This window comes from Homalodisca vitripennis, chromosome 8 (genome assembly GCF_021130785.1).
Source record: "Homalodisca vitripennis isolate AUS2020 chromosome 8, UT_GWSS_2.1, whole genome shotgun sequence".
Taxonomy (NCBI): domain Eukaryota; kingdom Metazoa; phylum Arthropoda; class Insecta; order Hemiptera; family Cicadellidae; genus Homalodisca; species Homalodisca vitripennis.
The window spans coordinates 115,612,356-115,637,241 of NC_060214.1; the positions used below are offsets into that span (position 1 = coordinate 115,612,356).

Here is a 24,886-nt window from a genome sequence, read left to right on the forward strand (position 1 = left end):
TCATAAGCAAGCTACTTTTTCTGTTTTTCTGGATAAAATCAATTTGGGTGTACGTTGTAAAAGGTACATTTCAGCTGCAATGACCAAATATTAAAGTCTAAAAGGATGTTTTTATTTCTACAAACTTTGTTAATGGCACTAGACTCTAACATATAGAGAAGGTAATTTGTTTCTAACAACAACTCCAGAGCTCTCATTTCCCCCACCAATTCAAAGTACTCCTTAAAACATTACCAATTCAGTACTAACAATGAATGTTTATAACACGAAAACAGGTATATGGCTTAAGGTCGATTGTTCAGAAAGATTGATTAAGATTAAGCTTACAACTGTGTTCTACTTCCAAGATTAATATAGCTAAGCGATGGTTCTCTTTATAGATTTCGTGTGCAAAGACGAGGGATTCTTCCCACATCCGAGAGATTGCAAGAAGTACTTCTGGTGTTTGGACAGTGGTCCCTCCAACCTGGGAATCGTCGCCCATCAGTTTACCTGTCCCTCGGGTAAGTAAGATCTGCACTCCACCGTACAAGGAATTATAACACTACGTTTCGAGAATTTAAATCTACCCTCGTCTTCAGGTGAGAAAAGCTTTAAGATATTGAATAACTAAAAAATGTGGCAAAAAACTAAGTGATATCTGACGATAACCTTGGTTCGATCTTCGTTAGTTCGGATGTGACTTGTTTGTGTTCTTGGCTATTTTGCGGTGACATCGCTAGGGTTAATTCTCTCAAGTTTGAACTTCAAGTAGTTCGTCAGGTATAACTTTGAGTAGCAGTACTTTGTCACATTTTTAGTTCAATATCTTAGGGGTTTTTCACCTAAAATATGGAAACGTAGTTTTTATTTTCTTGTAAAATGCAATGACGGAAAATTTCCGAAATCCTGTTATCCTGTCAAACCTTCCATCGTTAACAACAAACTTTAAACAGAGAAAGTGCCGCTCTTTTACTGTTTCATACGACAATCTCTTGACAGATCATCAAAAGCAGAAACGAACTGAAATTGTAAATGTTTAAATTACAATTAGCTGATATTTTTAGAGTAATAGACTATTTCATACAGTGTATGAGTGACTTAACCCCTGCTACTATCAATTTCAAAAACGTTTAAATATCGGAGTATATTATACCACATGTTCAATTATTGTTTTATTTAGAAAAGACATACATCGGCCAGTCGCTTTAGGACTATACAAGGATGGCACTCCTCAGACAACCGTCTCAAATTAGTTAGACATATATAAATGAGTAATTTCATTAAATGATTGAGGAATGTATTGGTGGCCATGAAGAACATGACACCAATACAGCACAATTGGTTACTATGAAGTTTCTAAAAATCGTGAACATCAGTGGATGTCTAATGTTAAAATTTACATAATAAATACAAAAAAGAGTTTTTTACACTTTTTTTACATGATCTACATCTTTATTTACAGGGCTGTTTTTCAACAAGGCTGCAGACTCTTGCGACTACACACGAAACGTGCTCTGTAACAAGAAGGAGAAATCAACTACCGCAGCGCCCAAAGTGACCGCGGCTACCTCTAAGACCACAGCAGGCCGAGTGACCACCACTACCACCACGACCACCACCACCACTGAAGCTCCGGTAGAGGAGGAGTACGAGGAAGAGGAGGAGCATGAACAGGAAGATCCAGAGTCAATCAAACAACTCATCCAGCTCATCAAGAAACTTGGTCAGTGCGACAGGATGGTGCCAAATCCAGAAATTTTTCAGGATTAGGGAGGTAGTTCTTGAAGAACTCATGGTTCTTCCTGGATAATATTCAATTGAATGCAGTGGCGTAGCTAGTAGTAATTAAAGTGGCTACCACCCCTCAAGAGGTTCTATTGGGTTTCCAAATTATCCATATGGACAAATTCCCAGTTTCCCTTTTGATAATCTAATCTACATCTCTGGTTGAAAGGAACCGTTCTAAAACTAAAAAAGCGTAATTTTAAAGGTGGTGTATATATTCAGACCTCATTACTTTACAGATTTTCTTCATACCTTCGTCTCTGAATCATCTTTAGTTGTACGAAATTCTGTTGGTCTGTCTCAACATCTTATGCAATAAACAAATATCATCAGTTGTTGCCGTAAACAAATCTGTGTACGTTTGATTTCATTAAGCCGCTCTCAGGCAACGTGTAAATCAAGCAGTAGTGACAATAGCCGCGACATAGATGGAAACAGCTGGTTATGATATGGCAACACTGCCTCGAATGTCAACGGACTACTTTGGTGCTGGCTACTATAGGAGCTGGATTAATATATCGTACTTTTAACATTGATCTCACACACTTTTATGACAATAATAAGGGAATAATGTCGTTTAAGATTTAGCACTGTTTTGGTGTGACACAAATAAAAAGTGTGGTAAATGAGGACAACTCAATTTTGTTCTGGTTGTGTAGGTGGGTTGGCAGAACTGGAGAAGCAACTGGAGGGCGCGGGGGGAGCAAGCACCCCCTCCATACCCCGCAGCCTTTATAACAAAGTGTTGACTCCACAACGCCCTAGGTAAACCATAGGATAGTTTTACAAGTTTATGCTTTAAATATACATAAAACTTAAATTACGTAGTATTTTTTCATTCAAAAATATATTATATATTTCTCTAATACATATATTACGGTATAAATAATTTTATTGTACTGATAATAGTTAAAACCTCATTTCCACAGGTAGAAAATTACGTTGCTTAAGTAAAATTTATTTACTGAACCTAAAATGTGTAGTAATGTACAAAATTGTATATGGAAATTGTAAATAATATGTGTTGTATAGATGTAATAATAAATTACGTACATACGAGTACAGACAGTTTTAAAATTAAATATCATACGTTCATTCCCAATTTACTTTTGTGTTCGAAATGCCACAAAAGAGTGTACCTATAACAAGTGAGGTTCTCATTTCTTTTTGAGATAAATTATATTTTTTATCAATTTAAACTCACAAATTCAATTTTTTTCTCTTGAATATTATGTTATTTGTTGTGCAGAGTACCATACATGCAATAATTGCTCTGCCAGTATAGGGAACATCTGTTAACTAAAGATGGCAGCCTGTGATAAAAAAAAACATTGATCGCTGATTCGTTGTGTGTCAGCCAATCACGATACAGTTATGCCCGCTCTAATTATGTATATTAGCGGCTGTGCATTATTGGCTCTGTTAGTGTTGTGTAACGTCTGTTAACAAGGGATAACGCTATATTCTTTATAATAAAATCTTTAATTATTTGTCTTATGACAAAATTCATTAAGCCTTTTAAGTCTTATACTCCCATCCGGTCAAAAGAGGAAATGCAACTTCAGTACTCTAAGCCTATGACATTTCTCAATAAGAAAAGAACCCAATGAGCTACTGGAAATCTATCATTTATTTAAATAACACAGTATGTTATGGTAAAATAACACACCTAGACTTTAGGGAGTGTCGATGGCCGAACAGTCTGTCGTTGGACTTAGGGTAGGTATAGCGCAGGTTCAAATCCTGTCTGTGACCTTGCACCTTTATCAGTACCATCGACCTCTTACTGTATCGACCCTCCCCCTTATTATGTTTGATAAGATCCTCGCACAGGCCAGAAGCCTATGAGGACGGACATAATAAGGCTTCAAAAGGGAATCGGCCTCTCCTTTAAAAATATATGTAAAACAAATACAACTTTTGTGTAATTTTGAATTTGCCTTCATTTAATTTAATTTACATCAAATATTTAATAATGTAATTTTGTTTATGTCTGTATAGTGAGCTAAAAAAAATTGCTGTTGTGACCAATAAATACTTTCCATTGGTTGACACGAGATTACAGATTTGTCCCTTCTTATGATATGTTAGAGGCAAGGACGTAGCCAGCGAGGGGGTCCAAGGGGTCCACACCCCCCCAATTTTCAATTGTATTATTTTTTTAGTAAACGATTATTATTATTTAAATAATTCAGTATTACTGACATGTACTGCTGACAGGTAGTTCTCATCAGAGAAATAGGTCAAGAACTTTTCAAGAAACAAAATGGGGCCTTACTACGAGATGGTAAAATATCCACTAAGGGAAAATATCAGTTGTCTGAACACTCCCCCAAAATGTTTTCCTAGCTACGATCTTGCTTACAGGCACTAATATTCTATAGTCTGCATGTAGATAAAACGTTAAAAGATTAGGTTTGGACAGGTACCAGTCGCCATTCAGGAATGGTCCATCAGGACCCCAGAACGAGGGTCTGAGCCAAAAAGACGATGGCGCGGCCTACAGGAGGGAGAAGCCCCAGTACGTTACCATCAGGAGAGAGAGGTACATTCAAATTTTATAAATACTACACTAGTCTGATTTATGCGTACAGTTCACAATAAAAAATACTTCAAATAAAAGTGCATTATGCTGCTGCAATAACATTCCTAATGTGATGTTGCAGGTTAAAACTAACACAAATGATATTTAAAAAAATATAAAATAAATAATAATGAATTATTACAATGAATTAATTACAGTAAGTAATAAAAAATTTATATCTATAATTTGCTGTATTATATCAGTAATTAATAATTACAATTTTTATCTTAGTTTAATTTATTTTATCTTTATGTTTTTGTGTTTCTCTATTAACAGACACGTATTACAGGCATTAATCTATATATATATATATATAAATGTATAAATGAATGTATTCGTGTGTTTGTCCTTTATAATCGTAAAGTATTTGACCGAACGTTATGAATATTTGTATATATATATATATGTGTGTGTGTGTGTGTGTGTGTGTGTGTGTGTGTGTGTGTATTTTTCGATTGAGAAGGTTTATATTCTATGCCCATTGGTGTAATTCGCCACCAGGCAGTGCTGCAAAACATAAAAGTTTTCAAAGCGCCTGCAAGTTATAAACTGCAATCACGACACAGTTACGTATATTAAGTAGCCAAAAACTATTTGAAGGCGCTAAGATGGTGTATATTTGTCTTAAAAATAAATTATTGATTGAACTTAAAACTTGAATAGAAGACCACTTTATAATAAAGTACATGTAAGGATAAAAAATATAAAAACATACACTATTGACAGATTTTCCTGATCGTGGCGACAAGGCCAAATCTACATCGGTGTTGTAAACATAATTCGCTTGAACCAGAAGTGCTCAACCACGGGCAAAAGCTTACGATAAGCGTGCGAAGCCGCGGGAAACAGCTAGTTATTTATATTTCAAACCATAAAAAGTAGGACACTGAGTCAAGGTTTTTTAAGTTTTTTTCATTAAATGTAAAAGTTCCATTCATTTTGCGGATAAGGTCTAGTAGAATGATTCCATGACATCAACATTCAAGACACAATATTGTGTATAATTTATTAATCACACAACATGATGTTTATTTTAGTGTAATATCACCAAATCTTGTTGCTTAAATATTTTGATCCAGGAAATATGACATGTTACATGGCAATAAAAGTAGAACTTCAATTTATCAAGAGTTTATGTTATAAAGAATACTTAAATGTAAATTAAATAATTCGTCTTGATATATTCATAAGTTAATATGATGTATTAAATATTTATGTAAATAAATCATTATTGGACTAAATAAAAATGTAATTACTAAAGGACCGCCAGTAGAGAGCTAAATAATTCATGTTGCAATTAATTCTTTAAATGATTCCCTACTATTATTAAAGGATAATAGAAAAACCTTATAAATAATCAAAACAGAAAATAACGCCAACAAATAAGATAGGTTCAAACTGTCGAAAAGCTGGCAGTGTGTGATAAAGAATTCATATTGAACAGGAATGTTGGTCACGCTGATTTTTTATTGGTTAGGATTCAACCAATCACGATAAAGCGCCTGCCTCTTCAACTGTCTTGTAAACGCGGATGTGTATTATTCTCAGTTTCGCTGTAACGTGTATTTACTGGGTTTTCATTGAGGGATTGGAATATTTCAAGAATGTAACTGTATAAGTAATGTTTTAAAGCGGTTTAAACTGGAAAACGTAAATGTGTGTTGTGACTTCGCGTAACCCTTAGCATTAAGACAATTTTAGAATGTTTACTTAGGGGAAAGCTCACCATATCGAGTTGTGGCGAAGAATCAGTACTTGTTTGTGTGGATGTCCAATGTAGGTTGGTATCATAAAACAAAGCTATTTTACTTTAACAGCGGCAGGATATTTTATTTTATCACCTTATCAACTATTCTTTGTCTGTTATTTGCAAGTTATATAAGGAATAAACGTTTTCAAAGCGACATCAAATTTTAATTGCAAATCTCAGGCCATCGACGGAAGCTCCGGAAGAAGAAGTTGAAGAGCCAGAACCGGTCCGGAAGTACACCAGCGTCCAACGGCAGCGACCCAGTGCTCAGTACGAGGTCGAGGAGAAGGGCGAGGAAGAAATTACCCCTAGAGCTGCCATTAGGTACCAGACCATCGAGCGAACCAGGCCGCCGAGACCGGTTCAAAAAGAGGAAGAAGAGGAGGAGGAAGAAGAAGACAGAGAGGAACGGTTCAGACCAAAGTACTCCAGCATCCAGCGCACCCGGCCTACAACCGTGGAGCCACCGGTTGAAGTTACAAGCCCTAGGTATACGATTCTTATGTTCACACTAAAAAAAGAACTTGATCTAAGGAAAGAAATTCAATTTTACCAAAATATATTAATATTAGCTGAATCACCAATACAAGTTTTATAGTTTCACGGCATGCATTCGGGAAAGATTTAATCAAGTTTTTATTCAAAATACAATTTTATTGAAATATTCCAAAGTTTTATTATAGTTAATTTTGTTTTCATAAAAATATTTAGATATTTAAAAACACTCGTGTCTTCTAAATATTTGTGCAAGTTACCAATAACGTAATTCAAGTTATATCTATAATCAACCGTTAAAATTATTGGTATTAATTTGACATTTTGTTCAATTTAATGAGGCCTTATATTTAAATGATAATGTTAATTACAATTATTGCATATCTATAATTCATGTACTTAATCTTGTTCTTCTCTATATGCAACTACTAGGCCCATCTTGTATCACTTATACATTGTTCCTTAACAACTATAATATTTGAGGTTTTACTAATAGATATTTGCCCTTTCAAACTGACAATTTTCAATATGAGTAATAAACGTTAAAGAATTCTTCAATGTAAACTTCCCCTTTAGAAGTTCAAGTCTTAAATTATAAATAATATCGTGCTTGCAGGTACGTAACTTTGAGGAGGCAGCGACCCCAGGTAGAACAGCAACTAGAGGAATCAACGATAAAACATACAGGGGAAACAATCGTTATCGAACAGGAAGAGGAAATAAAACCGATAGAGATTGACATTGAAGAGCCGATACCGACGTCAGTTAGGCCCAAGCTAAAGGTGAGTGAGAGACCCGCAGTGGAGTTGAGCACCACAGAAACAGCATTGACAGACGCGACTGCAGAGCCATCGAGAATCACAGAAATACCATCAACCATAACCACTGAAACAGTTCCATCGTTCACACTAACCACTGAGCGACCCGATGAGTATGAGACAGTTCCATTGGAACCGAGCAGTACACGACCGCCAACTGTTCCATATCAAACATCAACCCTCACGAGTATCGTGACTGTGGTGGTAGAGGGTGCCACAGAGCGACAGAGAATTCCGCTCAACATGCTGAGACAAGCTTTGGCCGATCATGATCTCCTGACAAACTCGGTGACAGGAGACAAGAAAACAGTGCCAGGCAAGAGCAGTGTGCTGGATGCTAAAGAGATTGAAAAGCCAACGGATAAACTAGAAGAGACGAACCGTTACAGACCTATCGGTAATTACCGTGGAAGAACGAGAAAACCAATTGTCATAGAGCCACCCACAACAAAAGCACTCCCGCTTTATTTACAGAGAAGAAGAACTACTACGACGACTGATACGCCTTCAGCAGAACTATCCTCTACTGAAGAATCGTCTACTAAGACTAGAACATTCGGACGATTTACTCCATCCAGAAGTAGAGATAGAAGTAGGGTTCGTACGACGACCACACGATCTAGTATTGTTGATGATTCTGATACGACAACTCCAAGAGTAAATAGATTTAGAACGTCGAGACCATCAACAAGTGGTTCAAGGTTTGGAACGCCAAGAAGTCGAACGAGAAGTACAACGGCATCACCGGATTCAGAGTCTACTTCAGAAGATATCAGAAGACCTGTTGATGATACTGAAGAAAATGTTTCAGAAGGTTCAGAGGAAGTTAGTAAAAGGAGAAGACCCTTTGTAAGCCGAAATAAGGAAACGGAAGATTCGGATGTAGTTTCCGGAAAAACCAACCAGATTATTTTCTCGCGGGCGGGTTAGGTCAACGACAGAATCATTTTTAGATATCACTTCCTCCACTACTCCCAAATTTGTTAATAGGTCACGGTTTGTTATTAACAGGGGAAGAAACCGTCCGGCTGAAGGAAGCACTCAGAGAACCAGACTTTCACAGATAACTACAGAAAGAGATTTTGACAACAGTAGTAATGCTACTCAAGTAAACGCTGCAGGAAATAGATACCAAATTTTAAGGAGAAGAAAACCTAAAAATGAAACAGAAAGCACTACAGTTGAATCAATTGTAGAAAGTAATGTAACCGAAAGTGTAGTTGTAAATAACGAAAGTACTGAAGATGGAGAAAGTAAAATATTAATTTCTCAAGAAAACTCAACTATAGATCCTAGTCAACTTGATGATTCAAGTAACTCAACAACTGAGTCATTAAATATTGATTCAAGTACAATACCAATTCTAGTCAATTCTACTGATTCTACAACCACTTTGTTGGCTAACACGACTACCGAAATATATCCAGAACAAAATTTAGTTGGACAGGATTCTGATCAACATAATCTTACTAACTCAGATTCCTTAAGTAGCAATTCAGAATTACTTAGTGAAATAGCTCCTGATCCAAACACGAGTGATGATTCTCTAACAACGTATTCTAGCATTGTGACAGAAACCCCTTTAAATAACGTAAGTAGTACATCTGTGCCGGAATCGGACATTATAAATAACAATGAGAGCTTTGATGATACTCAACCAGAGGGAGAAGTTTTAAATTTGATAGCCTCGCGGTACTCAGAGCAATCTTTTACGGGTAGAAGGGGTTCTGTTAAGTTTCAAGGGAATTCCCCCGGAAGTAACGAAGAAACCCCATCCGTGAATTCTATTTCAGGTGTTGGCAATAACGTAAATGTTTTGCAAAGGAGAAGGAAACTTAACACTGAAAACTCGGAGAAAAGTTTGCCCTCCAATAAATCTTCTGAGGAGTCCAATAGAAATTCACGAAGACGTAAAGTTCTAGTCAGAAAAAACAAAGTAAACTCAGCAACAGAAGAAATTTCAGTTTCAACTACTGAAGCAAACTCTTTTAATGGCTTAAGAAGTAGATCATTAGGTAATATTAGGGGCAGGGGCTTTAGTACACAAAGCAATGATGATGAAATTAGCACTAATAAATCAAGAGAATCTTCGTTAAGAAATCCAGGATTGCGGCAAAGAAATATTGACAGAGGTGTTAAATCCTCAGTAGGGTCCATAGAACAAGATGTAGGAAAAGTAAATTCTGCAGGAAAAGGAGGGGAAGACGATGGAAAGTCTGTAGGAAGGAGGAGAAAAGTGAAGGTTTTGAGAAGTAGGAACCAAATAAACAGTGTAGAACAGGGCGCAAATGTTAACGGCGTTAAAATGAGGGTTGTTATTAAGAAAAGGCCGAGGGAACGAGAAACGAGTGCCCGCAGGTGAGCAAGAACAACCGTTCACTAGGCGAGGTCTATCCAGGTTCCCAGAAAGAGAGCTCCCTGACCTGGATACAGGAACCTCCTTGTACGTCCAGAGGGAAACAGACTCGGGGGACGTATCTAGGGGAAGCTTCACTCGATCCGTGAAGGATCAACCCCCCAGAAACTCTTTGACCGGTGACCCTACATCAAGAGGGAAGGTCAAAGCAAAGGACTCACTCCTGGAAGATATCGCAGGAGTGACAGACGAGGACGAGGACGCTGTTGATGACCCGTCCGATCAACCCGAGGTAGGGAGAATGGTTTTGTTTGTGCGGCTGATCAATGACCAGAACCGCACGCCGCTAGACCGTAACTAATCTCTTCTCGATCTGTCTAACTGAGTGGCATGAATCACTCTCTGTTGTAACATCTTTCAGACTACTTTATTAACAATGATTCTCTGGAACGAATCATTTTACTAAGGACAAAACAGATTTACAACTCTGGTCCACGCATGGCTTAGTGTGAGCTTTGACCATGCGAGTTGGCTTGTTTGATATGGGACAGTGGCGCATGTGTGAGAGCTGGTTCACTAACATTTTGCTCATTAATACAGGCTGGATCCGTTGCAGGTCAGTGTTTGTGTATCGCTTCCTCTTCTATGATTATGTCAGCACTAACAGTTATGTCACTTAGTGAAACAGTTGCTGTAAAATCAGCTTCTGGATTTATAATAGAGAATTAGTTGTTTTGTGAATAAGTAAAGTAGTTAATAAGTAGATGTTGAAGTAACAAATACTCAAAGTAGTGTTGTTTAATAGACTAAGCTTCTATGTGAAGTTATATGCTCACTTGTTTGAGTAATTTAGATGATAACCCCACCCAAGGTCCCATGGTCGACCTGAATCACAATGATTGTCATCCAGCCCTAATATATTGTGTAGTGTTCCATGTAGCCTAATATAATTTGCATTAATAAATTTGCAATAGTTATAACCAATTCAACGATATGTTATTGTCAGATTTACGTAGTCAATTATCTATGTGTACTACAATATGGTTGTAATAAACTGATCTAATGGCTAAGAAATTTTGGAAACTATTGGACCGAATAACAAGATAACCAAGAGCTCTATCCCCTTGGCCTTATAAGTTTCTACAGAAACTATGAAATCCAGAAACTAAGGAACCAATAAATACATGAAATTTGTGACGATTCATTTTACATCAAAGCACTCACTTAGACACAGTTGTGCTTTATAATTTCAGGACTCGGTAGCTTTTGATATTGAAAGACACACCAGTGGATTGTTGTACCATCATGGATTCCTTCAATTGTAATATTAATGTAAATGATTAGGAAGCTGTCAGTAGTAGATTATTTTTTCGTAGAATATGATTAGACCATTTCAGTGACTGGATGATATGCTGTCAATGATTCATCGTTGACCAACTCGATCCAACCTGAATCTCAGTATACTTTTCTTGCACCACTGTTAAAAGGAAAACTACCACTTAAACAATGTTTCATGGAGTGAGTATCTGATTTCAGCAAAATTGTGATGATTTACAACACTTTTCTGTAAGCACCAAAATAATCTATTAACCTTAGAGATTTTGATCATTGAACACAGTCAGTGTAGAGCCAGTATGAATTATACGTTCAAACTGTTCTTTGGTTACATAACGTGTAATGGAGAATTGTGTGAAAAAATCATGATTAGTAGTCCAAAATATATTCACAGTTCGTAGATATTTATGGTATTTTATAGCTAATCAAAAACAACAACAAAAATGCATACGCCTACTTTAACTTTATTAACAGTTTATAATTATTGATTTCAGTCTCTAGTAATTTCACACCCATTCATTGCCCACACTTACATGTTGTTCAACCTAAGTAATGACTTTCAAAGTCACTGACCAAAACTCAATAAGAGTTGGTTACTGGCTTATGATACAGTATGTGTTCGAAATGAAATACAAAACATGCTGTGTGAAATGTGACGTATTTGTTTTAGAAATACTGTATACAGCAATAAAAAATCCGATAAAACTTTTTTTAGAGGCAGGTTGGTCTTTTTTTAAAGAGAAAGCTCAACCAAATAAGGGATACTTGTGAATTTCATTGCCCAAAATGAAATAGTCCAGTGAAGTAACCGATCTGTACAGGTGGGGGGTACCAAAGTGAGGGTAGGGTTCCGACGGCCAGCTACCCCCAGATCTCGCCAACCCCTCGTCACCACCACCTCTACAGAGGCCCCAGTGCCAGAACGCCCTGTGGTTAAGTTCTACAGACGCAGGGTCAACAAGCACAGGTCTGATGCTAGAAATGCGACAACTCTTCAGTCTGCGGCTACCACATCACCCATCCCAGGTGAGCGAGTCCTTCCTTTCATGAGTCTTGTTGAGAGAATAAAATACAAATTAAAAAATCTTCAAGGTGCTCCAAACTGCCCATTATAATTTATTAGTAATGGATGACAAATGTGTATGGAAGAGAATGAATATGATGCAACTTCTGACTTGGATATGTGAAAACCCCAGCTTCATCTTGGAAAGAGTCAACTTCGTAGATATTAAATTCATTTTAGTTATTGGTATGAAGCTTTTCACTAGTAGTTGTCTTATCTACAGTTTGTTATTTCTCTACTTCTTTTCAAAACAGTGACCTGAAAAATTCATTTCTGTATGCAGACCTGAACAATGTATAATATTTTATAAACTATTTGATCTAAATAAGCGTATATACCTCTAAAACTAATTTAAAATAGTAGCTGCATGATTCAGAAATGTTTTGTAATTTTTCTATTCCAAAAATAGGCTTATGAAAAAAACTCGAATACAGTCTAAAAATGGTTTTATTTACTTTTCAAATGTAAATATTTGTTGTTTCTCTAATATAAATCAAATTTATTTTTTGCCTGTTTTACAGTTTTTGAACGCTTAATTATATACTATCTTAATGATCCAAAGAGAAATACTTGTTATAAAATTTGCAAAAATAAATTAGACAAGTTATAAAACCTGTGAAATCCAATTCAACTTTACTTTCAGCTGCTTAAAACCCTTTTACACGCTTTTTTAATATTACTATTTAAACGGCCTTTTTTGAGATTTTAATATCGGATTAGAAGAACTCTTCCTGAATTGTCTGAAACCTATGCAAGAAATGGCATAGATTATGTTGTCCACTAAAACAGTGTCGCTACTCGAGTTTTGAATTGTAATTGTATTCTATAAAGTCTATAAACATCATATAAGCTGAAGGTCATTCAAATTAAAAGTTTTTAATTGGTTAACATAAGTTTGGTTGTTTGGATGGCACACAAAGTTTTTACCATACTTTTTCCCACAAGGAAGGCATCTATAGGTAAACCTCTTACAAAAAAGGACAATGGGCGATGTTAGTTCACGCAGGGTGGGGTAAATACCCGTCCGCAGCTGTGATGCCGCCCTCTCCCAGTATCCCCACCACTGCTCGGCACTCGCCCGCTTGCTCTAACCCCTGACCACTTAGCGGCTAACCTAACACTAAAACGCAAGCTCCCCGGATACGTCTATGGCTACATTAATATTTTACGCTTGTATAGTCCTACACACAAAAATACAATATACGTATAGAATAGGTAAGTAGCTGCAGTGTAAACAAAATGGCGCGAGCGAGACACGATCTACAAAGCTGATAAAACAAAGACGACGAGATGCTTGTTCCACTCCCCACCACTGCAGGGGACCCCTCCTGCGCAGATACTTGCTTCTGCGCAGGTTTCTTTGCGATCGGTTTATCTATAGTAATTTCCACTCGTGTAATGACCAGATGTGTACGAGACTACGGCGAAGCAGCGACGTTTCGAGTTCCCTCGCAGGACTGTGAGACCGAGCATCAATTCACTGCCACAGCAATCTGCTCTGGTCGCCACGCCAGTGCCTCTTGTGGAAATAGAGGACAACCACTCTGATGAGGTCAGTTTAGAAGTGTTTACAGCCAAACTAATTATTATTTACATGTATACGGATCTGTTAATTAAGGTAACTCAACAGAAATGATTCTTTGCATGTGTATATTTAAACAAAATACATTTCACAGACCATAAGCAACCCTTGGTTTGTATAGGAATACAACATCGCTTTCTATTCACTGATTATTTGGTCAGCCGCAATGGGATTTATACTCCCGAGTTTACCATAAATGAAACAAATAGCCATTGCAATATCAGACAGTTTTTAATATGTCGGATGATGAGTTACTAAAGATTAAAAACTTAAACTGGAATAAACTGAATTGAAATATAAAATTGACAGTGTTTTCTATAGTGAATGATGAATCAAGGTTATTTATAATCATTACACAAATTGCTTTCTCTATCTGGTATAATCATTCATATATTTTAGAAAAAAATTAAAACCAACGCAGTACAAAATTCATTAATACTACTGATCATTCGATGAAATTTTAATGTACATTACGATAATCACTGGGAGTACATAAAAGTTTAACAAATAATTTTGAACTTTTTGTAATATTTTATTCCTACAATTTTTCATAATTAAGTAATTATAATTAGCTATAATAGGTATATATAAATAGTATTGTTGGTAAACATTACACCCATATGGACAAAAACTTGGGTGTTTTGATTAGTGGTAAAGTAATCATAGTATACTGGATGAAATTTTTTTAAACTCTTGAGATATCAGATTGTAACTGGGCTAATTCAAAATCATGTTTATACATTAAATGTAACTTCATTTAAACTTAATCAAGACTTGCCATTTCATTTTAAGGTGTTTGCACTGTTTAGAAAAAGGGCAAAGAGACTGAATTTTATATGAATTCTTTAAACTGTTGTTGTTTTTTTTTTATTTCAATCGGCTTTATAATATAATGAGACGTTCAACTGAAAAACTGCTTGGCTTCTGTATTTATTTTCTCTCATCATGCACGGATATATAATATAACTATACATATCATGTACAGTTTTAGAAGGGACGAGTACTGAACTTACGAAAAGAAATAGTTCTCATATAAATATTTTCTAGTTTGACACTGAATTAACAGTGCAAAATTTCATTATTTTGAGTAAATACATGGAAAATAAAATGTGTAGTTGTTATTAAACATCACTCTAATTAATCATTAAACTAAAAAAAAACAGTTCAGAAAACATTGCGTTTTCAAATTCTATGACATAAATACTCGTTATGTTTTTTTTTAAGATGGGAACCTGAATGATGATTGGATATTGGCAAATTTCATTAATTAATGAAGACAACTGATGAGACAATATTACCCGAATGAGAATATAAAGCTAGAGATTGATTTCACTTTTTAACTGATTTTACTGGAATTCTCTCATACCTTTTGCAATGAGTGTTTAATAATTTTATCGTTCTTCACCTATTCACTTGTCCTTTCTCAGTAAAAACTATTTGTAATAAAATGTTGTACTTTTCAAATGCACTAAAAACCATACTGATAACCTCAAAATTGAACAAAGGAACCCAACAAAGCTTTTCAATATTATGAAATCCACATTATTTATATAAAATTATAGAGCCCATACATATCATACCTCAAAACGAGTCATATCGTTCGACAAAGGAGAAAATGGTTTAAGGCTTTGCATGATACTGTTGTAACGAAAATTAAAATAATAGTCAGTGCAGAGGTTACAAGATAAGATTAGTTATTTCCTAGCTTTTAGCTGAACCACATCCTCCTTAAAATAGCAAAAAACTCAAAAATATAAGTAATCCAAAATAAACACCCCAGCCAAATTGATTTTATTGTCATTGTAAAAGAAGCGTTTAATTTATTTCAGTTTATGTCGTAAACAATACACCAGCCACTATTTTCAAGTGAACTTTTGTGATGGACCTTTTATATTAATGCACCATTATATTGATGGCCGGTTTCTATGCTGATCATTTTATCTTCTGGTGGATTTTAAAGAAGAACTGAATTGTTACAAGCCAACTAAAAATGTGTGTTACAGTCACTCCACGAGGTAGACACAGAGACGGTGGAGAGACAGGAGTTCTACAACAGCCAGAGTATAGAGGACTCTACTCTTCCTGACTTGGCTAATGTGGCTGTAGCAGCCATACAGTCCTTGGCTACCGCACCGCCCTCAACTGAGACAGGTTTGTAGACTGCAGTTATTGTGAATGTAGAGCCCAGCTTATAAATTGCACTTAATCCTATAAGAACCTTAGCGCTGCTTCTGGAGTGACAGGATATTCAGGATGGGTAAGGTTAGGGGGTAGGGGCCGCCTCCTATCGAGATTCATGAGGAAGAATTTGGGTACCAATCTCAAAGTCATGTCTCCCCGGAAGAAGAGGAGGCCAGCTCTGGACCAGCCTGTCCAGTCAAAGCAGGCAGGGGGTGGCACACTCTTGTTGAGGCTAGGAAGAACATCTGATAATTAGGGAACGAACCCCACCAACTCCAACAGTCATCTCCCGCAGTAGACTAGACCTGTTGAATTACCCTTGTACCCCAGTATCTCAACATTTGTGGCATCCATAAGGTTGCCCAGATTTAAGTGACACACCGGTTTTTGCTGTGCCCAGTGTAGGTTCAACTGGAAGGTATAAACCAGCCAGAAGTGATCCCTGCTGGAGTATTACCTTCCTCTTAGTGAAGCGTCAGGAATCTGACGCTGTCACATACTTGACTTCAGCAATCTGGAGTCACGTTCGTCCGAAGAGCTGATATTGGATTACTGTTTTCCCTGGAGGTTTCACAAGAAAAGTATTTTGGTATAAACTCAAGAATGCTGATCTCTATACGCAGAATAAGATCAATATTGTACGCGTAGTTATACCAGTAGCAACAAAAGCAATATATTGTGGCTTCTTTAAATCTTACATTATCTATGAGATACTCATTTAGAGACGTTCCCTGGTGAATATCCCGAGAAGGTTTTCTTATCACAAGTGAGAGCTACATTTTACTTGTCAATGAAAGTCCTATTATTATAACCTTTATTTTGCAATAAATTTTAACAGGACATATCTTTGAACATTCTGGGAATTCACTTCTAGTCAGGCTTAAGGATAACTAAATCACATTTATAGTGATGCTACATACTTTACAAAGGAACTGTTTATGTTGAGAGCTTAAAAGATCACAGTGGCAATCACTATCCCTTTCTTCACTTACCATTTCCACTTTATTTACATAATGATGTATACTGTAAATAAAAGAATGGCTATTAAGTAGGTTGCTTTGAAATGGATATCTAGGAATTGTTCTGAATGATTTAAAATGGTTCAATATCATGACTTATTTTCAATAAAAACTATAAGGTAATATTCTACGCCAAGCAATTTTGGTAGTTTCCCATTTCCACTCATGATCTGAACAAGGAATACGTTTAATAAATTAAGACTTTGGGATATACCTATCAAGTGGTACAATGGGTCTGCCTTACTACTAACCATAACTTCTCTTGTCGACTTTTTATTTATTTATTTATTTATTTATTTATTTATTTATTTCAACGGTTCCACCATTTTTACAAAAGTAATTCAACAAATCAAGTACTTAGCAATCAAGATGACAAATCATAATCAATATACACAGTCTTATGTAAGCTCTAACTTGAACAAAACTAAAAACAAACTTAAAGTAACTTGACTTGACTTGCTTATACTTAAGTAAGTTGTTTTAAAGTATAGACTTGTCCGTACAAGGACTCAAGTTACTTTTAAACCAGGAAATGTAAATATTTATTGCCAAACCTGGGCATATATTACTTAGATTCCAAAATATCACCTAGAAAGTATAATTTAATGCATGACTCTACAGGATAGGAAGGTTTACTGACAGGAACTTTGCAGTAGATAGTATTTAACCAATGAGCGTAGGATACATGAATGCCTTACATTATTTTAATTCTGGATTGATTTGTTTAACTGATGTAGTACCAATGAGGTTTTTAACATCATCTCTGCAAGGATTTTTTCTAAGAAAATCAACAGTGAAAAGAAGGTATAGTTATATTTCCTGCAGTTTCTAGTTGTCCAATGCTAATAAATATTCAAGGGTCTAAGACATTTTTGTCTTTCAAAATTTAAAACATGGAGCCTATATTCCGTATGATCTGTTGTCACAGTTGCTCCAGTAATAGTATCAACCACCCGAAGGCAACCGTTGCGGACCACTACTCGACCCCCACCATCCCCTCCACCACCGGTAAGGCGAGGTCCGCCCCGCCCCTTCTCCAAGGTCACCACAGCGGCTCCTAAGTCGCAGTACATCTCCAAACACAAGCCGTACGACGATTTGGCGCCCGATTATGAGGACTACTACGCGGAGCCCGTCGACATCCCGCTCAGCGGCAAGGTTCGGATACACAACGACGGCTACATCGAGTGCCTTGACATCGGCAACTTCCCGCACCCGTTCGCGTGCAAGCAGTTCATCTCCTGCGCGAAGATGGAGAACGGCCACCTGCTCGGCTGGGAGTACACCTGTCCGCGGGGTCTCAGCTTCGACCCGATCGGCGGAATCTGCAACTGGTCGGCAGGTCTTGGCTGTAAGGAATGAGACAATCGGAGGCAGCCTCGCGCCAACCCCTTGCTCCCGTGAAGTGTCCAAACCGACTACTCAGTGATTCCTCCCAAAAATTAGACTTAGTCAATTGAGTATCTGTAAATTTTGAAAAAACTCCCTTATGAATATGGTACTCCACAAGGTTGTGCACTGATCCACGAGTAGACCAACTTTGCCCGAGCAAAGCAGGTTGGTGTGAGGGGGATTGTTCCATTGCTCAGCTCTGTACTCACCCGTGACCTGAGGGACCAGAGGACTGCAGTTTCTAGAGACTGTTGGGCGTGGGCGGATCTTGGAGACCAAGAAAGGGGCGATTTGCCCCGGACAGTCCTTTGAGGACATTGTCTCTCTTTCTAACCCTAAATTCCTACTAAAGTGGCAACAGCTTGTCATTACTTTTGTCTTTAGGCTACCCCAAACAAAGATCATGACTTTTACATGCACAAAACCCTAACCTTATACAAATTCTTCACAAGAATGATTGGAATACTATAGGTGGCATATTGTAGTCAACTTAACAAATGTTTAATTTACAGTGTAAAAGCTTAGGCTGATACAAAAAGTACAGTGTTGTAGAGAGAATCCAACTATCTCACCAAGTGTTCCATGAAGATATAAATCTTTGCCTCATTTTCCCAAAATACTGCATCGAAAAACCTTGATCCTAATGGTCAAGTTGTTGATGGTATCTTTAATTACATATAATTTCGGGTTTTTAAAATATTTCAGTACACTTTACTCCAATGATTAAGTTTCTCATTTATAATAAGACACTTCAAGTGTGCTTGAGATCAATTTTGATGATTCAATGACCTTGATGATTATATAGAAAGTAGCATATCATCTGATTTTAACTGAAGAATAAATAACATTATGCTTAACATGATCTCACATCAAATGTTATATGTTAATAATTTTGTTACTTATCCTAAGTTTCTATACTCATTGGATAACTCAAAAACATACCCTCAAATCAGAATGCATATAATATTACATTGATTTCAACTACTTACTTATGGCAGATACGTGTCTAATTCTTCAAATATTATAGCTCTAATGAATAGTGTGCATTCCTAAAAGAGATAAAGTGATGCATTATCACAGATTCGCCCCTTTCTTGTAAAGTTTACGCTATTCTCCAAAGCAATCATTATTTTCCAAGATTCGCCCACGACTAGAACACTTATAACACCAATCATGTAATTTTCTGCAAAGCACATAATAAGATGTTAGAGTGCAATATACGAGTAGAGATAATATCATAGTGTGAAAATGTTACGCAAAAAAGGTTAGTAGTATTAAGGAATATCACAGAAGAATGAATTATGATGTATATATTATTAAAAAGTATAGTTGTGAAAAATATAATCCCCTATAAAAATGGTTAGTTTTTGCCCTATATATAACAAATTTAATAAGGGTTATCACGAGGAAACATTTTGGTAAAACTCATCCCTAAAAACAATTTGGAAAAACTGGAAGATCTGAACTTATTACGTACCTTCATAATTCAGATTCCTTAACTGAATTATTTTTGTAGTAAACAGTATAATATACATAGTTTTTAGGAAAGAACATCATTTTAAATAAATATTCTCTTAAAGAAATGTGAAAAAAATACATCAACTACAATATTCTGTGTCTCACTCTCTTCTTCTTACAATTTAGTAAATTCTCCTGCCTATATGTGTGGTTTACCTTCATTCAAGAAGCCAACTGCTAAAAAAACGAAAACTGCCCTCTGATATTATCAATCACTATTTCGATCTCGAGTTATGCCTTATTTAACGTAGCCTACAAATATTAGGATTTTAATGCGGTAAAAATTAATTGATTTCTAGTAAAATACAAGTGTAGTACACTTTTAGAGATTAAAGCACACTAAATATGGCTTAATGCCGAAAAACGTCTCTTTAAAATAATAAATGTTTTCCCAGCGTTTAGTTTACTTTTTATACCACAGCTGTAGTAATTCGATTTTCAATAATTTGAGTGTGTGTACTTCAAGATGATTGTGGGGGGAAATGTGCAATATTTTAATAAACACACAAAGTAATTAATAACACTAAAGTAGGCCGCACGAAAGTAGTCCAATGGTGGCTATTGCGTTTTAACCCCCCTCTACACCGCGCACCAAACACTGTTGCCAGTTTAACGTGTATGGAAAATTACTGAACCGTCTCAACATATTTTGCAACAAAAAAACATAAACAAGTAACATAAACTTAAGCAAATATACGTACATTTTTCATTCATCCTTTTTACAGACACGAAATTCAAACAGGAAGTAACTTATGGGAACATAACCTGATCACAATGAACATCTTAGACGTCCCAACACTGCAATCGTAATTATTACAATTTGTAAGCGTTACGTCACTGTTTATGACTCAACAAGCACGGTTTATTTCCGTTAATATTGTATATAGTCTGAGTTTTTAGCTGGAATTGTCGGTACACCTTTATATTTTTTACGTGGACAGATTTACCTTTGTCAACAGCTGTACTATCTTTATACTGAGCCAATGTTTAACTGTTTTTTTTTTCTGAAGTTGCAAAGTTTTTACCAAAAAACTTCCCTGAAAAGTCTAACGTGAAGACCTTACTTGAACATGAGAAGAAGAAAGCAAGGAACACTTTCCATTTTGCGAACCTTATCGTTGAATTTACTATTATAATTACAGTAGTGTGAAATTGTACTTTTTTTACACAAAAGTGGTTCGTTTAGACATTTATTTCAAACGAATATATAATAAAACGTAAGATTAACAATGCATTTATAAGTCTATAATTAGAATAAGTTACTCCTCCTTCAACAATTTGTAATGCTCTTTTAGTAGACATTCTTGGCATTATTGTTAGACAAATAATGATGTCTTTGTACTGAAATGTATTAACAGGCGGTAACAGTAATTAGGCTACTACTAAATTTGTATTTTATTCTTTCAAAGAATTTAAGGTTTTACATTGTTGGTTGCAAAAGCGGAACTGTCAAGATAATTAGTTAATTTTCTAATGTGGCATATATCAATGTGTAATATTTTTGTAATTTTACCAATGGACTCTGTGTAAAGAAATGAGTGTTTATAACAAAGCACCTATACGGCCAGTTTAGGTTATGTTCGTTTGTTTAGTATACGAGTTAAAATATAAACCTCAGACAGGCTTGTTACAGAGTTGTAAATGAATCTTTATTGAATTTTAAACATATTTTTACAAATTATATCTGGCAAAAATTTGACATCTTGTAAAGAATAATCGTGTAAAGCAGTCTAATGGTCATGTTAATGTAAGTTATGTTGATATTTGTTAGCAATTGTATATAGTTAATATTATTTTATAAAACATTGGTTATTTTATTTATCCCTTCCTGTTTCCTTTAATGATGGAGTGCTTTTAGACAAATTAGTTTTACCTCCACTGCCTTCGAACAAACATATTTTACCAAAATCAAATATTATGATACGGTAAATATTTTGTATTGATTTATGATACTGTAATTGTATTATATTTATGATGGAATATGATATTTAATTGAAACCCAGATGGTTTTAAACAGTCTTGATCAGAAGCCAATTTGCACTTAAGGTTGAGAGACACGGATTATTGGGGTTTCCTTTTGGGATCCGACCTCCACCTCCGACTATATGCTTGGCCTCCTTAGTCAGTTCCTTGAGCCAACATTGTCTTCCATCCTTCCTAATGTTAGCATAGGTTCTTCACTGCTTCTCAAAGTTCCTTATCCTCATCACTGTCATCTTCTGGAGGGCAACGCCCCCATTTCAATGGAAGGTAGTGATGTGAGAATTGAATAATATTTGAATACAGCCCGGGTATTCACATATTCGAATACCTCTGAATGAATTTGAATACTTTTGAAATGAATACAACTTCTCTGAAAGAACAGAATTCGAACCTACAGTATTCATTTGTTACGACTAAAAGTATTCAAATAAAATATTCAAGAGCTGTATTCGTATTCATATACATGTATTCATTGGAGGGTTTTAGATGAAAATATATATATATCTGGACTATGTAAAGAATAATTATGGGTAGATTCATACACTGGAATAAGTAATTCAAAATGTTTAAACTTGAAAAAATTTATAATTGTACACTTATTCAATTGATAACACGTTTGTAAGTAATAAAGAGAATAATATATATGTATATATCTGGACTATGAAAAGAATAATTAAGGGGAGATTCATCACTTGAATAAGTTATTAAAACTTTCAAACTTGACAAAGTGTATAATTGTACAAATATTCAATTAATAAATACATTTTTAAACAATAAAGACAAAAATGAATGTTTAACTTATGTTTTTGTGTAAAAATAAAATAGGATTGAAGTTTTTTGCTTCAATATAATATATGTCTACGATCATTGGTGACAAAACCTGCAGTTGTAAAAATCTTTCAGACAGGACTGAAATAGAAGGTCAACAAATATTTTTTTTTTCTGCAGTTCATAAATCATGGGTATGATGTTTGCAGGAGGTACAAAAAGGCAAAGGATTTTCCCACCTTTTTGGCGGGGCAATTCCATATAACCAAGAAACAATGGATTACGGGAAGGAAGTAAGACAAGTCTAGACTTGTCTGTTAGAAAAAGTATTCGAATACAAGGGTGCTTTTGAATACACTGTATTCGATTCCCCCATCACTAATGGAAGGTCGTTTCAGCTTCCTCTGATCCTTGCCGTGCCCCCTCCCATAGTACCCTTTGTACTGCAGATTATCGGAACATTTCGACCAAGCAAAATGTTCTCCTCACCAATTCACACCCTGGATTGCAATTCCGTGATCTGAACGGAAGACGGAAGTCAAAGCCCCTCTTTGTTGTCTCTAACCTCCGGATCCATTAACCAGACCGTGGTGGGCCTGGGATAAGGTACCAAAAGACCAGTTCTATAGGCAACCTACCAGAAATACAAGAAACATCATGGTGACCACCCCCTTGACCTGTACCCTAAGATACCGGCCACGGTAAGCCAGGACCCACCTTCCTCTGACCATCGGATCCGTTACCCAGCGAGTTGGTGAGGCGGGTTTTCAGTGGAGTCATGGATTCTTTTTTAAGGTCATCTGGAAGTAGATTGTAAACAAAGTCGGCTTTGTTTCATAGAGCGCTGAGTGATGATGTGGAAGTGGAAATTCAGATCCAAGCCGTGTTTTCTAGTTGTGGAGATTGCAGCTCCTTTTCAGTTACTTCTCTTGTGTATGAAAAATCACGCACCGACTTTATCACACATGCAGGATTTAAATAATTTCTTTGTTTATACATAGACATTTTTTATGGTTTATACCATAGGGAAATAAAAGATATGAATGAACTTAACATTCATAAAATACTCGTATTAACCGAATTAGGTACCTACAGACAATCCAAAATATAACACTCATAAATTGTATTTTGTACGCTAAGCATAAATGTAAATAAAATAACCTAAAAAGTGGTAACTAAACATTGTCAACCTACTAAGCTCAACATAAGCAAAATTAAACCACATCCCGATGTAATTCTTGTATTGTGGTCCGAGTGAACAAATTTAAAAACAGGTTCAAATTGGTTAATCTGTCCGGCATTAAGTTTAAACGATAAGTATATTCCACACATTTACATGTGCTTAGAAAAGGACTAACAAATAATTGGAGTTTTTATAGACTCCATGTTAGTATCGTTAAGACATGTTGAGAATTGCACGCAATTCATGTAAAATAAGCGTAAACTGGTGGTAACTAAAGCATCCCAAAACCGTAAATTGTAAACAATACCTAAAAGTAGGAAATTTAGCAGTGGCATAGATTGAAATGTACATCCTCTAAAATGCAACAGAGGAGCTAACTTCTGAGAAGGTTTAGAAGTTGAAGAAGTATATATTGTTGCAGTAGAACCGGTTGGAAACAAAGTACACTTGATTGTCTTTGATCGGTTTTACTTGGTGATACTGACATGGCTGAGAGCAACGGCACCGACTCCATGGGGCCTGAGGGGCCCCGAAAACCCCCCTAACATTAAAAAACATTATTAGTTACATTATGCTTTATAACATCACAAAATTATCTTGGTACTTTTTTTCATTTTTCTTGTTTGAACAGGCCAAAATATGTTTCCAATCACCAAAAATAAATTCTGCGTCAACTTGAATGATCTTCTAAAGAAAACAGGTATTTATTTAATCCTAAACATTTACATTTTTTTATCAATCTTAGCATCATTTCAACCTAATTATTCTGTAAAATATACTTCTAACTCTTGTTACATGCCCAAAACAATACGTACTTTAGGTTATATTGTGATATTTAGGGCCCAATCATTTTTTTAGTGTCTTTATACCTCAAACTTATTTTTTGATACGTTTTTAAAATTAGGACATGTGTAAATAGTAGTCAACAAATGTGCATTTGAATGCATTAATTTCAGCATGCCTCTGTCATTTCACAAATCATCTCAAGTGCTAATGTTTTGGATGATACATTGTATTTGCTACTCTCTCAATAAAAATCTCTCAATAAGGCCATGACAATTTAGGAACTTCCCTTCCTAAAAACCTCCTGAC

At 35.8% G+C, this 24,886-nt stretch overlaps 1 protein-coding gene across 2 annotated transcripts in view; it reads left to right on the plus strand.

The window, feature by feature from the left end:
• Positions 1-21,665, plus strand: part of LOC124367957 (proteoglycan 4) — a 167,946-nt gene extending 146,281 nt beyond the window's left edge. The window contains exons 12-21 of one of the 2 annotated variants that reach the window (XM_046825190.1): positions 381-503; positions 1,445-1,705; positions 2,427-2,532; positions 4,193-4,312; positions 6,282-6,590; positions 7,213-7,378; positions 11,927-12,131; positions 13,575-13,720; positions 15,754-15,901; positions 17,879-21,665. In XM_046825190.1, coding sequence (XP_046681146.1) covers positions 381-503; positions 1,445-1,705; positions 2,427-2,532; positions 4,193-4,312; positions 6,282-6,590; positions 7,213-7,378; positions 11,927-12,131; positions 13,575-13,720; positions 15,754-15,901; positions 17,879-18,312 — 2,018 coding nt within the window. In that variant the 3' untranslated portion in view covers positions 18,313-21,665. Of the gene's footprint in view, positions 1-380; positions 504-1,444; positions 1,706-2,426; positions 2,533-4,192; positions 4,313-6,281; positions 6,591-7,212; positions 9,874-11,926; positions 12,132-13,574; positions 13,721-15,753; positions 15,902-17,878 lie in introns of those variants that run through there. The other variant, XM_046825189.1, reaches the window with a different exon arrangement.
• The last annotated feature ends 3,221 nt before the right edge of the window (positions 21,666-24,886 follow it).